The 16,727-nt window shown below is 64.5% G+C and overlaps 2 protein-coding genes across 2 annotated transcripts; both read left to right on the plus strand.

Annotated features, from left to right (window-relative positions):
• Positions 1–5,638: 5,638 nt before the first annotated feature.
• Positions 5,639–13,712, plus strand: LOC125136775 (collagen alpha-1(I) chain-like). The gene is made up of 9 exons (XM_047797557.1): positions 5,639–5,678; positions 5,841–5,989; positions 6,306–6,459; positions 6,576–6,810; positions 6,969–7,041; positions 7,372–7,520; positions 10,186–10,238; positions 11,698–12,419; positions 12,483–13,712. The coding sequence occupies exons 1-9, from the start codon at positions 5,639–5,641 to the stop codon at positions 13,710–13,712; spliced, it is 2,805 nt and encodes a 934-aa protein (XP_047653513.1).
• DIO3 (iodothyronine deiodinase 3) lies at positions 13,556–15,698 on the plus strand. The gene has a single exon (XM_047795692.1). It carries the CDS (start codon positions 13,742–13,744, stop codon positions 14,252–14,254), a length of 513 nt encoding a protein of 170 aa, XP_047651648.1. The 5' UTR covers positions 13,556–13,741; the 3' UTR covers positions 14,255–15,698.
• The last annotated feature ends 1,029 nt before the right edge of the window (positions 15,699–16,727 follow it).

The following is a 16,727-nucleotide window of genomic DNA, read 5'->3' on the forward strand; positions in this document are numbered from 1 at the left end:
CTGCCAGCCGGGCGTCTCTCTGATCACTTCCAGGCGGCTGGGCCTTGGAGTCCAGGGTTCCAAAGACAGAAACGGGCCGAGGGAAGGCTCTTCCTGACTTCACTGGTCAGAACATCAGGGGCCCAGATGTCACCTGGACGATGCTGAGCACCGGGCAGCCGGGAGGGGTGGGCAGGGGCCTCCAAGGAGCCTCCGGGGAAGGGTCGAGACGGGACTGCTTCCCATGGGGCAGCCTTGGGGCCTGTAACGCTGCAATATTAAAAAGAGCTTCTGGAAAAAGGAAACTCCCCCTCTCCCCTCTGCAGCCATTTCCAGAGATTCCCAGATCATTAATTTAAGGGAAACCATTCATTGCTACAAGCTGGATGTTTTCATGTGGGCTCATTAAATCCGCTGGCCCTCCCAGGGAAAGGCGGGGTGCAGGGGACAGGAGGGCAGTCTCTTTGAATAGGAGGGGGAGGGGCAGGCAAGATGAGGGGTGACCCTTCTGTCCTCATGGAAGCCGGTTCAGCCTAGGTGAGGATCCAACACGAACAAGGACCTTTGAAACCCGGCCCTTCGTGTGCATCACCTCATCTCGGCCACATGTCATGGAAGAGGCATCTGAGCCACTGGGCCAGTTCGCAGCTTGTCCAAGGAGCCACAATTACAATGAGGCAGAGCCAGTACGCAAACCCATGGACACACACGTCTGTGACCTCAGATGCTCTGGAAAGTAGCCTCCAAGCTGCAGCTCCCTGAACTCGGCTTGGTAATCACTTAGTCAGTCTGCAAACCATTGATGGACTTCTCTGTACTAATTAGATGACATTTTGGCTACTGTAACAAATGCCAAAATAACACCAGATTAAAGATAGCAGGTTGCCCTGCGTTGCTGTGAGCTGTGGTACAGGTCGCAGACGCGGCTCAGATCCTGCGTTGCTGTGGCTGTGGTGTAGGCTGGCGGCTGCATCTCTGATTCAGTCCTTAGCCTGGGAGCTTCCACATGCTGTGGGTGCGGCCTTAAAAAAAAAAAAAAAAAAAGGGCGTTCCCATCAAGGCGCAGCACAAATGCATCTGAATAGCATCCATGAGGACACAGGTTCAATCCCTGGCCTCACTCATTGGGTTAAGGATCTGGCGTTGCTGTGAGCTGTGGTGTAGGTCGCAGATGTGGCTCGGACCTGGCGTTGCTGTGGCTGTGCTGTAGGCCAGAAGCTGAAGCTCGGATTGGACCCCTAACCTGGGAACCTCCATGTTCCGCAGGTGTGGCCCTAAAAAGACAAAAAAAAAAAAAAAAAAGGAGTGAGAGAGAGAGAGGAAGGAAGAGCCATGTACCCAGCTCAAATTTGGAGCTTCTTTTACTTTCGGAAGAGGAGAGTGAGTACTGGGGGACCACTAGCCGTCCCTGCCGGTAGACCCCCATCACCCCTCCCTCCCGGGAACTCGGAGACCCAAGGTCACAAATAAAAGGCAACACACACTACAGGGGGGAGGGGAAGGTCCAGGAGGCCACGTCTGGGCCAGGCCTTGAAGGACAGCTAGGGTTTGGGACAATGAGCTGGAAGGAGTTCCAGAAAGGGAGGGGGTGGTACCAGCGGAGGAAGCGCGCGTGCAGAAACCGCGGCGGGTCGGGAAGCGGGGGAACTCGGAGGCAGAAGACAGGGCCCAGGTCCAGACACGGAGTCCGGGCGAGTGGCCTTGATTGGCGCCTCCTGGAGCGGTGATGGTCCCGGCTCGCAGGCCTGGCGTTCGTGGAGTCGAGGCTGCGATGCTTCCGTGGCCGGTGCACTGGGTCAGGGCCGGGATGGGGCGGGAGATGAGCTGAAGAGGGAAGCGGAGGCCCCACTTGGAGGCCTGGAAGGCCAGGCCAGGCAGTTTGGACGGGACTCAGGAGCGGCGGGCAGAGCAGCAGGGCAGCAGCCTGAGAGGACAGCAGATTTTCAAGCTCAGCTCTGGAAGATGGAGAGGAGGAGGTCAGAAGTGTAGAAGCCCAGCAGGAGGCAGCTGCAAAGTCCCCTCGGCCCCCCAGGTGCCAACCTGCCCAAGCCAGGGAACCCTTCGGTGCTGACCAGGCGTTTGGGAAGACTGCCTGGAGGAGGTGGCCTCGAAGCTCTGCCAGCCAAAGCAGGGAAGGGGGAGGGCTTGCCCTGGAAAGGACCAGCAAAGGAAGGGCAGAGGAGCTGAAGCCGGCCACACCCAGGGCAGCCAGGCCCCGCGCCACCCTGCCCCCAGAGATGCCCCCACCCAACCCCTCGGAGCAACCTGGGAGCTGGCGCTGAGCCTGGAGAGACACCCACATCCCAGCTGACTCTCCCAGTGACCAGCAAGGGAGAGAGCCTGCTCCCATTGACGGAAGAGGAAACTGGAGCCCAGAGAGAGCCGACCCCTTCACCGAGGCCACACAGCTGTCATACCCAGAGTCCCCGGCACTCTGGAGCCTTCCTGGGTTCAATGGAACAACCTTCAGAAATCTTCGGACACTGGCGTCCTGGACTCAGGGAGGCTCTTCATCCTGAAAAAGGCCTGAAAATGAAGAACTGCTTTCTCCACGTCACATCCTCAAAGCATCCCTTGGGAGGCAGGGCGAGAAGGACCCCACTGAACGGAAAGGCAAACAGAGGCCAGAGAGGGCAAGTCCCATGCTCGGGTCACGCAGCTGTCGCTGGCCCGTAGGATTTGCATCCAGCTCTCTCTGGCTCCACGTCTGTTCCCAGGATCCACGTCCCCCTCGCGGAGGCTCCCGCCCCTCCCCCGCCCCTGCTCCCCCGCTGTTTTCCTGGCTCTCTCTCAGGGAAGGGAGCGAGCTCGGAGTCTCTGTTTCCCTGGGAGAAATCCATTTTCAGAATCTGGAGGTGTTGAAATGTGTTTTTTCCTCTCCCAAGAGCCCTTCTTGAGGACAGAGGTACCCCGAGAATCCCTCTGGGGCCACCACCAGCCAGGCGGGGCTGCCCATCAGGAGGGCCTGGCCCCAGCAGGACACCAGGGTCTGGGGAGGTGACCAATGCCTCCTGGTCAGTGGGCGGCCGGGCTGCCCAGGACATGTCCGAAACCTCCAGCCTGACCTCCGGACAGGCCCATTGGCCGGCCTGGGCTCTGGGCGCAAGACGTCGGAGGGCTGGGGGTGGATTCCACACCATCTCCCCCGCTCCATCCCCTCGTCATCAGCTGGGCGCGTGGTGGACATAGAAGTTCTTGCTGGAAAGGGCATTGCTGTCAGCATCTTCTAACCCATGGAGCTGGCCCCTGGGGAGCACACCGGCATAGGGGTGGAGGACCGAGGGACAGAGGGGCAGGTGTGGAGGGGATGTGGGGGGCGTCAGGGAGGAGGGGGAAGGGAGAGAGGAAGTGGGGTGAGGGAAGGCGGTTGGGGCCCTCTGTCCCAGCAAACACACACCTGCCGGAGCACTTCCCAGCCTGCGGTTCTCAAAATCCTCTCTAGAACAAGGATCTGGCTTCTCCCTCCCACCCACCCCCCGCCCAGGGCTCCCAGGCCCTCCCCCGAGGTCTCCCTGTCTGGCGCGGGCTCCACCTGCTGAGCACCTACCCCCAACAGGGCCCAGTGGCAGGCCTAGGGCCTTGGGGAGCAGCCCCTAGAGCCCAATTCCTGAATCATGGACTCCTGGGCTACCCAGGCTGCCCATGCCCACCCCGGCCCCCACCCCCAGGACACCAAGGGCATGAGAGTGGGCCTGCTCGGGGCCCGGACGCTCAGGCGCATCCCCACAGGGCGGCCGTGTGTTTACTCTGCCCGCCCCCTCCACCCCACAACCAAAGCCATCCCAACAAGTCGCTCAGGAACCCCAGCAGAGCTGGTTCACCGTGGGTCCCAGAAGGGCCCTAGGAAGCCAGGTCCCTGTGGCCTGGCGTCTCATCCTCTGCCAGCAGCTTCGGCATCTTGTCCTGCTGGCCAGAGGAAGCATCGGGTTTACACGGCTTTGTGAGGGCCTCGGTCTGAGGGCATGACCACGCCACCATCTCTGCGGTGCCAGCCCCGGCCCACTTCCAAGCGGACCTGGAATTCCAGCCCTCGCTGCCCCCAGACCCTGCAGGACAGGGCTGGCAGGGGCGGGGAGGGGGGTCTTTGGAACAGCTGAGCACTGCGGCGCTGAATGAATGAGTGAGGGAGGGAGGGAATAAATGAACACACTACCCCACACACCCTCGGAGGACTCTGCGTGGACCCCGACTCTCGGCGTCCACTCCACAGCTGACCCCAGAGGTTCCACCATAAGACCAAGGCGGGGAAACGCACTTCACCCAGTACCCGGCACACGGCAGGGCCTTGATTAAAGTTCCCCAGCGTCTCTGCCCCTCTGACCACAGGCCGAGGAGCCGACGCAGCTGCTACCCTGCTCCTGAGAAACAGCTTAGATTTCCACGGGCCTCCTGGTGACTGTGTTTCCTACGTGTTGAAGGCTGCCCTGTCGCAGGCTCCTGTCCCCATGGACCCGCCTGCCCTACCAGGAACCATCCCCCAGGCAGGGAAGGGGGGCCAGGTACAGCCACGGAGGGAGGCCCACGGGCCCTTCCACCCACGGACCTGCCCAGCAGGCCAGATGACAGGCAAATGGCAGGGTCACCAGAGTCACAGAGGGAGATACACACCTCTGCACCCACCACCCGCAGCAAGGGGCCTGCAGAAGCTTCCGGAAAGAGACGAATATCAGAAAGGGGCTAGGCCTGCCTCCAAGACTCCCCCCATCTCTGTCTCCGTCTTGATGGTTCACCCTCGCCCTTAATATCTCTCTCTCCCCTTGCGACCCCTTGACCCCTGGCCCTGGGCTGGAAGTTCCTTTACAAATCACTGAGTCCAGGGAGCTCCCACTGTGGCTCAGCAGTAACAAACTGCTCAGTGGGTTAAGGATCCAGCGTTTCTAGGAGCGGTGGTGTCAGTCGCAGACACAGCCTGGACCCTGCATTGCTTGGCCGTGGCGTAGGCCAGCAGCTACAGCTCAGATTCAACCCCTCGCCTGGGACTTTCCATGTGTCGCAGGTGCGGCCCTAAAAAGAAAAAACAAACACACCAACCAACCAACCAACCTCTGAGTCCATCCCCATGGCGAGGTGAGAACAGAAGACCCGCAGGATCAGGAATGTACCGCAAGTCACAGGCAGGTTGGTGGCCAAGCAGGAAGCAGGGCTGTTCCCCCAGAGGACCTGCCGGGCGCACGGCAAGCCCACGGTGCCATGTGGACCACGGACAGCCATCCTCTGAAAAGCGTGAGGCCTCTCCCTCCCTGCCCCTGAAGCTGGCCAGTCCTCCAGCCTCCAGGGTGGCTGTGGCACGGGAGGGGCGAGGGGGGACCCAAGGCTCAAAAGAAATGTGTCTTCCCTCCAGTCTGGGCTTCTGAGTCAGACAGGCTGTATCCAGTCCAGCTCAGCCACCGGCTCCTGGGTGACCTTGGGCCAGGCTCCAGGAGGGCAAAGGTGAGGGGGCAACCACTGCCAGAGCCCTCAGCTCCAGTCCTGGCTCCACCCCGGGGGCAGGTGGTCCTTCAGGCTACCCCGTGCCCAGTAGCTCTCAGCCCCCCTCCCACCTGGGTGCTGGACCGACGGGGTACGAGCAGACCCAGAACGAGCAGTGGCTTCCAATGGGCTCATGCACCAGGACCGCTTCCTCTCATGCCTCTGACTCACCCATCCCTGTCCCCGTGGGATGAGCCCGCGGGAGGATGAGAGCAGAGCCGCCAGCCTAGGTGAGCGCACACCAGGCCTCACGCAGGCACGCCAGGGAGCACGCCAAGATCAGCAGGGCTGCCACAGCCCACAGCACGTGTGGGACAATGCCCCTTGCTGAGGGGTTACTTACCACCCGCCGTTGTGGTGGCCCTGTAGGGCCACAGAGCCTCACCCACCAGGAGTGCCACCTGCTCTGGGAGGCCCCAGGGCACCCCACAAGCCGCTGAGGCTCCGAGAGGCCAAGGGCTGGCTCAAGGGCATCCTTGAGTGGGTTCGCCTCCAAAAGCTCCCCTGGAACCTGCCCCGACAGGTGCTGGCCGGGCCGCAGGTAAGTACGTCCCTGCCTGCCCTCAAGAGCCCGGGCTTGTGAGGGAGACGCAGGAGCCAGAGCTCCAGGTTTCAGAATATAAGGGGACAGGTAGCCGGGCTGCACCCTGAAGGTAAGACTGGTTCTGCAGCCCCAGAACGAGGCGGCACCGGGGGGGCTTCTTGGCGGGGGGATCAGCAGGAACGAGGGAACTCTCTCCTGGTCCACTCTGGCCACACGGCCACCACCACTGCCTTTCACAGCGCAGCAAACCCTGCGACGCCACCAGGGCCAGCAAACCGCCAGAGCTGACCTGCCGCCAACCCCCTTCCATCAGACCCGTCAGACCCGAGCAAAGGAAAAGGCTTCAGCTACAGACAGCTGCTGCTTCTCCCGCCACGGTGGCTACGGCCTCCCAGGCTCTCCGGAACCCTACAAGCAGAGGCCACCAGCACCCTGCCTCGTGGACGAGCAACCACGGCTCAGAGAGGGTCAGGAATGCGCCCAGGGCCACACAGCCTCTAGGAGGCCGAGTCAGAATGGGAACCAAGTCTTTGAGATTCTGCAGGTCAAGCACCCCCTCAGATAGAAAGCCTGGTCCTTACAGGATGGTCCCAGCCAGCAGGCATCCACACCCTGGCACAGCCCAAGGGCCCTGGGAACACCAGCCCCAGAGAGGTGTTTGCACTGAAACAGCTGCCAGAGAGCTTTGGGCTCTGTGTCTGCGGCTACAGAGCCTTTGGCCCTGTGGCCCTGGCTGTGCAGGCTGTCCTGCTCGGGACCAGTAGCCCAGCCCTCGGCCTGCTCCGTGCGGGGTTAGCTGGCTTCTGCACCAAATGGATGTGCGGTGGCCTTTACCCCTCCCACCACTTTCCCTCCAGCGCAGCAGGGGTGTCCATCTTTTCCCCCCACCCCACCCCCGACAGTGTGGACTTCCACAAGCCAAGGGCTTTATCACACCCAGGATGCTGAGGCTGACACCTCTGTCCCCAGTCCTCAGACCCACGGGCACCGCCAACTCAGGGCTGCCCGGAGGACCAGGGCAGACCTCCCCCTGCCAGGGCTCCCATGCAGTTGAGAGGCCAGGTCACCACATCCCCTGGTCCCCCCCACTCCCTCCCCCCCAGGGAGGCCCCTTCTGCCCCAGGGCACCTCACTGGACATCGCCCCTTAATTAGCAAGTGGGAGCTCAGGAGCCAGATAGCAGCTACGTGTCCTCAGGCTAGCTGAGCCTCCGTTTTCTCATCTGTGAAATGGCAATAATAAAAGTTCCTACCTCATTAAAAGGTGGCGCAGAGAGTTCAGGTAACTTGCCCGAGGTCGCACAGCTTGTAGAGTGACACACACACAGGGGCAGCTGTGCCACAGCTCTGCCTTCCCCGAGGCTTCGTGTGTCCCACCAGTTCCAGAAGGTCTCGCAGAAGAACAAGAGGCTTTTCCAGGAATACGCTTACCCCTCCCAGGGTCCTGGCCACCTGGCCAGGCCAGGGGGCTCCCAGAGGGCAGACGACGTGCCTGAGCCCCTGGGCACCCAGAACCCCCTGAGAGCCTGGTATGACCAGGGCTTGGGCAGGGGTGGGGCCTCCAAAAGAACAAACGATTCAGAAGATGCCCTCACACGAGGCAGCCAGGGCTGTGAGGAGCCATCACTTGTGAACCCACTGCTGCCCTCACCACCCTCTGGCCACCGCTGGGCCCTCGGCCGGGCCGGGCCGGGACCTCTCTCCGTCCTGAGCTCCTCTGTGCCACCAGCCACGAGCCTCAGGCATAGATTTGCACGCAGCCCTGGGCCATCTGCCCCTCAGGGACCCCAGATTCAGACAGGAGCGGGGGGCCGGGACCCACACGGCCACACGCATAGTCACACGTTTTGCACAGCTGGATGGTCATGTCTTTTGTCTTCTGGACGTTAGGAATCACAGCCGGTCACGTTTTCCCGCCACGATGCTCGGGGCCAGATCTGGGATGGGTCCCGGCCCAGGCAGAGGACGCTGGCTCCCCAGGGGGGGTCTGGGTCCATCTTCTTGGTTTCACTTTTTCTTCTCACTCATGGCTCCCTCGCTCTTCCGACTTCCCACGTCAGCACGAGGGAGGGAATAAATAGACACACACACGCATACAGACACACACGAACACACAAGTATACCAGGCATTGCTGGACGTAAATAATACGGTGAATGCAACACACTCGCGTCATCAGGGTCCCCTCGGCAGAGAAAGCTGATGCTCAGAGAAGCAAAGTGATTGGGGGCGCCGTCTGCAGGCTGGTCACACGTCTCCTTTTCCCAGGGAGGGTAAGGCAATGGACGGGACGCACTGACCCCAGCCAGCTCCAGGGCCCAGAACAGCGCCTGCCCCCCGAGGGACCGGCCCAGTATCCGCACACCCCTCCAGCTCCAGACAGGCCCCGGGCACCCGTGGGCAGCCTCCCATACCGGGTCTGGCTGAGCACCAGGGAGCAAGGAGGATGCCCCGTTGTGTCTGCACTCAGGGCAGGAACAAGTCAGAGCCCAGGCGGGGTTTGAGAGGCAGGGAAAGACCAAAGGTAAGACCCCAGAGCCGTGGCCAGAACGTGGCAGGTGAAAGATGGGTGGGGAGCAGGTAATGAGGACACGAGGCCAGAGGCACGTTCTGGCCTCGAGAGGGGGGTCTCACCAGCCCCAGAGCAGCGTGCACAGCAGGGCCTATAGGACTCCCTAGAACCTTCTGGAATGGTGGAGGAGGAATAGCCCTGGGAAGGCATTGGAGAGCAGCCACCCTAAACCCTGGCAGGGAAGATGAGGCCCGAGGGAGGGGCAGGACATGCCCAGGTCACATGGCAAGGAGCCAGGGTGTCACCTCTGGGCCTCCTCTCCTTGGCTGGGCGCCCCAGGCCTCCTCCAGCCCTGGAATGCTGCCACCACTCCTGCTCCGTCCAGGCCGCGGGGCCCCAACACGCTCTCCTGGCCTGGCTCCCAGGCTGCCCAACCACCCCGGAGCCCCATCACCCACTCCAGGGAGGGTGCCCAGCTGGGGTGGGCCACGTGAAGACGGTGGACACCCGCTGTGTGAAGGATGCCCCGAAGACCGGACCAGACCTGCTGAGGGTCCATCCGTTCAACAGAGCCAAGCCAGGGTCAAGAGGGAGCAGGTCAGAGGAGAGATGCGGAAAAAAAGAAATCATTCCTTTTTTTCTTTTTTTTTTTTTTTGGTTTGCTTTTCAGGGCCACACCTGTGACACATGGAAGTTCCCAGGCTAGGGGTCGAGTCAGAGCTACAGCTGCCTGCCCACACCACAGCCACAGCAACACGGGATCCAAGCCATGTCTGCCACCTACACCACAGCTCACGGCAACACCAGATCCTTAACCCACTGAGCGAGACCAGGGATCAAACCCACGTCCTCACAGATATTAGTCAGGTTCTTAACCCACTGAGCTACGACGGGGACTCCCAAAGAAATCATTCTTGAAACAAGAAAAGGGTGGGCACCTCCCAGAGAGGGCCCAGGTAGCTGCTTCTCCTGGGAAGGGACACAGACTGGCCAACAGCCAGGGGATGGGTGGATCCATCAGACGCCACACCCAAGGGGGACCTCACAGGGACGGTCTGCCCACCGCCCCGGGTCCTCCAAGTCCTCCCTTGGCCTGGCCGCCAACACACCCTCCCTGCTCACAGCTGCCTGCCAGCGTACAAGGGGGCAGATTGAAATATCCTGCCATTCACCTGGAACGAGTTTTCCATAGTCCACACTGCACTCTTGGCTTCATCTCACAAAGGTTTATGGGGCTCCCCCAGGGTGCTGGTACAGGCTGGTCGTGGCAGGGGATCCCAGTGGGGCCAGCCTGGGAGAAGCGGGGCCAGAGCAGCAGCCAACACAGAAACACATCCCTGCTGAGGCTGCAGCCACAGGACACGAGAGGGCACAGGCAGCCAGGAGGAGGGCTCTGCTCCCTGGCGGGACCGGCCGCTGCACCCAGGCCAAGGTGAAGGCAGCGGCAGAGGAGCAGAAGAAGTAACAGTCACCAGGTGAGGGAGAAGGGCAGAGGGAACACCACGAGTGGAGGCTCAGAGGCAGGACTGTGCCTGGAGTTGTCCCGAGTATCAAGAAGCCAGTGCAGGGGTCGGAAAGACAGTCAGTAGCCAAGGCAAGCAGAGGCCCAGGGAGCCAGGTCCCTAGGAGGCTGGCCCAGGGCACAGCCAGGACCCACCTGTCACTCTCCGACACTCTTTAACAGGTATGCTAGTTACCCCTTCTTCTCCCTGAAGTGCCAGGAGGCCCTCCTGCAAGGTGGGCCCTCCTGTAGGGTGGCCCCGATGGGGAGTCTCAGCATTAATCTCTCCGGCACTAGAAGTTTCTTTCCCTGGAGGGAGCCAGAGGCTGTGCCCACTGCTCTCCTGCCCACCAAGCCCCACACAGGGCAATGTCAGGGAGGTTCTGAGCCAAGCCCCCCCTTCTAGGGACACAGCCCCAGGAGCATGGGCTGCCAAGGCCCCAGCCACCTGCCTCTCTCCCAGCCCCTGTCCAAGTCGCTCCTGGACACCAAATGGACCCCGTTCAATTCGTCCTTCCCTTTCTTTCCCCTGCCCGCCCCCTGCTGAGCCGTGGGAGGGCAGCCAGTAAGGAGGCAGGCCTAGCACAGCCCAGTGGCATGGGCACAGCCCCAGCTCCCAAGGCCCAGTGCTCCCCAAGTCCCAGCGGGGGGTCTTGGCCTTGGGCAAGGACAGGTCAGGACAGGATGCAAAGCTGGTAGGAGAGGCCAGGTGGAAGGTGAGTGAGGTTCAGCCCTGGGGAGGGGGGCAGAGGCTGCTCGAGAGGAAAGAGGGGTCAGGAGAGGGAAGGGAGGGACGGAGCACCGGAGGGAGAATCACCACGCCGCCACCGCCACCGCCACCACCACCACCGGGGTCTGCGTCCCAAGAACCAGTCCCGCCCACACTTTGCATCTGTCCTCACCTGCACAGGGGTCTGTGGGAGCCAGGCCGTCCTGAGTGCCTCGTCCAATGTTGTGGAATTCCAAGCTGTGGGGTGTAGCCTGTCAGCCCAAGGAACAGAAGCACATGCACCAGAGCAGCTGCCAGCCCTGGGGGCGAGCACTGCTCTCCTGAGCCTCCCTGGGGCCGGAGGGCAGGCGGGTCAGCAGTGCGGCTGGGCTGCCCAGAGGGGCCAGAGGGACCAGTTTCCCCTCAGCCCCAGGCCCCTCTTTCCAGATACCAGCACCGTCACCACCGCTGCCGCCTCTAGATCCCAGGCAGCTGGAAAGGCTCTCCCAGGCCCCGGCTTTCCCATTTTCTGAGACTAAATGCTGGGAGGGGGCGGGAGGTCTGGCCTTGTCCCAGGCCGGTACAGGTGGGGCCAGGGCACAGGTCCAAGGACCCCCTCCCCCTCCAGAAACCAAAGAATCAGGGCTTGACAGTTGGTCCAGCCAAAGTGGGGACTCCCTCTGGCGGGGCCCAAGAGGGGCAACCTCAGGCCCTCAAAACGCCCCTCAGAGACTAACCACGTAGAAGGCACCTCTCCACTCCCCTCCCCCAAGAATACAAGGCAAGGAAACAACCGCTGCTAACTCAGAGACGCGCTGTGGGGGCGGGGAGCTGGAAAAGGGGACCCCCCCCCCCCGCCCCGCCAGCCAGGTTTGGTTCTGGCGCGTTCCCTAACCCACCTGAGGACCCTCACCCACGGCGGTGAGGGGCGGCGTGTCCGCGCTGAGAAGAGTGAGGGTGAGGCTGCCTTTCCTCTGGGTGGGAAGCTCCTGGGCTCCGCAGCCCCCACCGCCGCGGCCCCAGGCAGCAGAAATCGCCTGGCCGGGAGAAAGGAAAACGGGTCTACCTGCACGCCCCCGGCCTTCCTTCCACTCGGGGTCTTGACCTGCTGGAGCCGCCGTCCCAGGTGGGAGCTCTCGGGGCGGAAGGTCCCTCCAGGGCCGCGAAAACCGGAGCGGGAGATTTCTGCCCGAGCCGGGCATCCACCCCCGCGCCCGCGGGGCCCGCCGGGTCCCGGGTGGGGGCTTCTTGCCCGGAGGTTGAGTCCTCCCGACTTGCTCCCCCGCCGCCGCCGAGAGCGGCGCCCTCGCCCGGATCCGACCCAGCGAGCTCCCACCTCCGCCCGGGGCGCCAGCGCCTTCTCCGTCCCGGGAAGAAGTTGGGCGGCTGGTCCCCGGGGCGGGTGGCGCACGGGACGCAGGCGGCGGTGGCGCTGGACTCGGGCTCAGCCCCTGCCGCCCTAGACAAGTCCCCGCGACCGCGAGGGCGCCCCGGGCGTCTCGACTCCCCCGGGGCACAAATCGCGCGCGACCAGGTCCTGTTTCGGCCCACCTTGCCCCCCGGGTTGCGGGTTCTTGTCTGGGGCGTCTCCCGGCTTCGGGGGACCCAGGTCAAGGCACTCCCCGCCCTGCCACCCCAAGCCGCCGGCCCCAGGCCGCGCGCGGCGACGGATCAGAAGATCTCGGACGCGGCCGCAGGACCGACCAGAGCCCCACAGAGTTGAGGACTTGCCCCGCACCCCTAAAAGCCTGCACACATCCCCCGTTGAGAGTACGCACTTCTCGCGTCCGAGCGCCTCCGCGGTGAGTCGAGCCGCAGCGCTCCGGGTCGGCGAAGGTGGCTCGGCTCGGGCGCTCCAGTCTCGACGTTCCCGGGGCAGAGAGCAACGTCCGGGGACGCACGGGACGGGTGCGCCTGGCGGCCGGGGCTGCGCCGGGCGAGGCGAGCGGCGAGAGGGGAGCGCTCCGGCGTTCAGGCAACAGCTACCCCTAGTGGGAGAGCCGCCCGGGGCCGCCGCCGCCCCGCGCCCGCCGCCCCGCGCCCGGCGCCCGCGGCGCCCAGTACCCGCAGCGCTCCGGGTCGGCTGGGGCGCAGGCACCGCGCAGCTCTCCCCGGCCCTCCGCGTCGCCGGCGCCAGGCGCTCACCGGCCCGCAGGCCCTGCCCCCCGCACCTCCCCGCTGGGCCCCGGAGGCCGCTGACCCGAGAACCGCGGCGCCGAGCCGGGCGAGATGGGACGGGGCGGGCGCGGCCGGGACTGCGCGCTGCGGCCTGGGGCGGCGGCGGGGGGCACCGAGCGCGGTGTGCGTGGCGGGGCGGTGCGGGGGGCGGCCGTGTGCGAGGCGCGAGTGTGAGCGCGCGCGGGAGGCGAGCGGGCGGGCGGGCTCCGGGAGGCGAGCGGCGCCCGCGGGCGAACGCGGCAGGCGGCGGGGGCCCAAAGTTGCCTCCTCGCGGGCCCGCGCCCCCGGCGGGAGGGAGCCGGGGCCAGCGAAGCGGCGGCCGCGGACCCGGGCTCCCGCGGCACCTGGGCAGCGGCCCCGCAAGAGCAGCAGCGGCGGGGGCGGCGTTGGCGGCGGCGGCGCGCGGGAAGCGAACCGGAGCTGCGGCGCGGCGCGGCGCGGCGGCCGCCGGGGAGCTCAGCTCAGGTGCGCGGCAAGAGGGGCGCGGGCCGGGGCCAGGCCGCTGGGACCGGGGCGGCGCGGCGCTCGCGCTAGCCGGAGGTCCTCCGCCGCGGACGCCGGGGGACCCCGCTCCAGCCGCCCGTCCGGGGCCGCCGCCGAGGCCCGGGTCTCCGGCCCCGAGAGCGGGCTCCTGGGCCGCGCCCCGCCCCCGCCGGCCCCCCGGCCGGGCCGCCCCGCCCTCCGGCCGCCGGTGCCCGCCCTCGGCCCAAGATCTCTAAGGCCTCGGCGGAGCCGCCGGGTGATCCCCCCCCGGGCTCGAGTTGCAAGGGGGCGGGCTCGGGCCGGAGGTGGAGTCTCCCGCCAATTGAAGCCTCGGCTATAAAGCGAGCTCCCCGCACAGCCGAAGCCCAGATGCCTGGCCAGGCCGGCCGGCGGCGGTTGGTGGGGGGGGGCTGTAGAGGGTCCCAGGGGCCCCTGGGGGGCGCCGCCACCATGCTCCGCTCCCTGCTGCTTCACTCTCTGAGGCTCTGCGCCCAGACCGCCTCGTGCCTCGTGCTCTTCCCGCGTTTCCTCGGCACGGCCTGCATGCTCTGGTTGCTCGACTTCCTGTGCATCCGCAAGCATTTACTGGGCCGCCGGCGTCGGGGTGAGCCTGAAACTGAAGTGGAGCTCAACAGTGATGGCGACGAGGTGCCCCCCGACGACCCGCCTATCTGCGTGTCTGACGACAACCGCCTGTGCACCCTGGCGTCGCTGAGGGCGGTGTGGCACGGCCAGAAGCTGGATTTCTTCAAGCAGGCTCACGAAGGCGGGCCAGCTCCCAACTCTGAGGTGGTCTTGCCCGACGGCTTCCAGAACCAGCACATCCTCGATTACGCTCGAGGAAACCGCCCGCTGGTGCTCAATTTCGGAAGCTGCACCTGACCACCGTTCATGGCGCGAATGAGCGCCTTCCAGCGCCTGGTCACCAAGTACCAGCGCGACGTCGACTTCCTCATCATCTACATTGAGGAAGCGCACCCCTCCGACGGCTGGGTCACCACAGACTCTCCCTACAGCATCCCGCAGCACCGAAGCCTGGAGGACCGAGTCAGCGCGGCGCGAGTGCTGCAGCAGGGTGCGCCCGAATGCTCTCTCGTCCTAGACACCATGGCCAACTCCAGCAGCTCCGCCTATGGCGCCTACTTCGAGCGCCTCTATGTCATCCAGAGTGGCACCATTATGTACCAGGGCGGCCGCGGCCCCGATGGCTACCAGGTCTCCGAGCTGCGTACCTGGCTGGAGCGCTACGATCAGCAGCTGCACGGCCCTCAGCCCCGTCGAGTGTAAACAACTGCTGGACAGTTGACTGAACTTGGTGGGCTCTGCCTTCGAGCTTTCTAAGCCCACGTGCAAACGCCCCAAACGAAGTCAGGCTTGGCGAGGGCCCAGTGACACAGCTGTGCTGAGCCATGGATCGCAGGCAGAGTCTGCCCCCTCGGCCAAGCCACCTGAAGATTCTCCTCCGCCTCCCCGGGGCTCTGCTTCAGTGACTGTCCCTCACCTGTGCTGCCTGGCTCACTCTAAGTCCCCTTCTGGCTGCAGAGGCAGCGCCACCCTTGCTTGTGTGCCCCTGGACTTGTCCTTGCACAGGCCCCTGCCACGCGCTCTCCCCAGCGTGCCCTTAGCCAGGCGCATTGGCCCCGCGCAAGGAGACTTTGGCCGCAGCCGCGCGCCCTGGGCGCAGCTAGGTTACAGCACCGCGTCTGGCTCACCCTAGTTGCCTGGCACCCACACCTGTCGCTCGTCCGGAGGCGATGCCCTGCTGCTTTTGTGTCTACTTCTTGTCCCTGAGTTGGGGGAGGAGGCTTGGAATGGGGAAGGGTGGGTGGGCAGGGTTACGTTCCCCCCTCATTTGGGATGCTCACGAGCCCCACTGCTGATGACGAGCTGTCTCTAACTGGTCTTGACCACGAGCCGGTTCTGAATTGCAGGAGACTCGAAGCAGCGCCCAAACCGAGAGGGGAAAGTGCTCTGGGTTTCCTTAATGAAACCACATCAACGGGGTGGGAGAGGGAGGTTGGGGGACTGTTGGGGGACAGAGGGAGACAGCTTGGGAGGTATTGGCGAGGTTCGCAGCACCCCGGGAAGAAGGAAGGGGCTAGGGCTCCAGGGACAGGGGGTTTGGATGGTGGAGCCCGGAGAGGAGAGATGGGGGGAAGAGCCTGGGAACCCGGAGTGAGGGGTCTCTCAGGCAGAGCTGCCGATTGCGGGGCCGGAAGGTGGGGGGCCCCTGATTTGAAGGCCGTTTAGTGAGTGTTTTGCTGGAAATATTCCCTGTGTATAAACTTCTTTTACACTACAATAATAAAGGCTTGAAGTAAATTGCTTTCGGGTTGCCTTTGGTCCCTTTATTTTTTTCTTCCCTCTGAATAGCGGCAGGAATTAACCACAAATCTCTCCCTCGCGTCCCCATAGTGACCCTGGGGGTGGGGGTGGGGGTGGGGGCGGTGGAGAGAAGGAGCCTAGCTAGCAGGGGCGCGGGAGAGGAAGGAAGAGGGGAAGGGGTCTGTGGCCGTGCCCAGGATGTCCACGAGCACGCACACACCCGGGGTGGGGAACGTGGGGTCGCCAGAAGAGCTAAGGGGAGCCCTGCGGGGTCCTGGAGAGAGGCGGGAGAGGCAGCGGGGCCCGCACTTGCCGCCGCGCGCGCGCGCGCGCACAGACACACACGCACACGGTTACAGCTGCCCGGGCGGCCGCCCATCCAACTTCTCCCAGCGATTGTCAGCGGAGGGGAGGGGGCGATGCGGGGGAGGGCCAGGGGGCTTTGGAGCCGGGTGTCTGGGCTCCCGCCCACCTCGGGCGCCTCAGTACACCTGGCTCCTCCCTAACCCCCTTCCAGCACCTTGCTCCTCCCTCGCCCCCTTCCCGAACCTGCAAAATTGTCTCCTCCCACCCCCCCAACCCCCGCTTGGTGGCTGGGGTCCCCGGGAGGCGCTACTAGAAAAGCGCAAGGTGGCGGAGGGAGGGGCGAGGGGGGAGGGACAGCCGGCCTGCAGCGCCATCACACTCGCAGCAGCTCCTGCTGCGGGGCGGGGGTGGCACGGAGTGCGGCCCCCGCCCAGGACACCCCCTCCTCTTGCCTCTCCTCCGCTTCCCCAAGTTCGAGCCAAACCTCATCACCACCCCCAACGTGCTCGGGGCTGGGAAGCGGAGGAGAGCGAGGTGGATGAGCCGAGAGAGGCCAGATACAGGGGGGCGGCCGTTGCCGGACCTGGGCTGGGAGAAGAGGGGTCCTGGTGTTTGGTACCCATCCCCGGCCCGCAGTCCAGGCCAAGCGCTCCCTCGCGATCCGCGCCCTCTTTTTCTCCTGCTGATTCCCTAGGTGAGGACCGCCCCGGGAGCGCGAGATCAG

Source organism: Phacochoerus africanus, chromosome 9 (genome assembly GCF_016906955.1).
Source record: "Phacochoerus africanus isolate WHEZ1 chromosome 9, ROS_Pafr_v1, whole genome shotgun sequence".
In the NCBI taxonomy this organism is placed as follows: domain Eukaryota; kingdom Metazoa; phylum Chordata; class Mammalia; order Artiodactyla; family Suidae; genus Phacochoerus; species Phacochoerus africanus.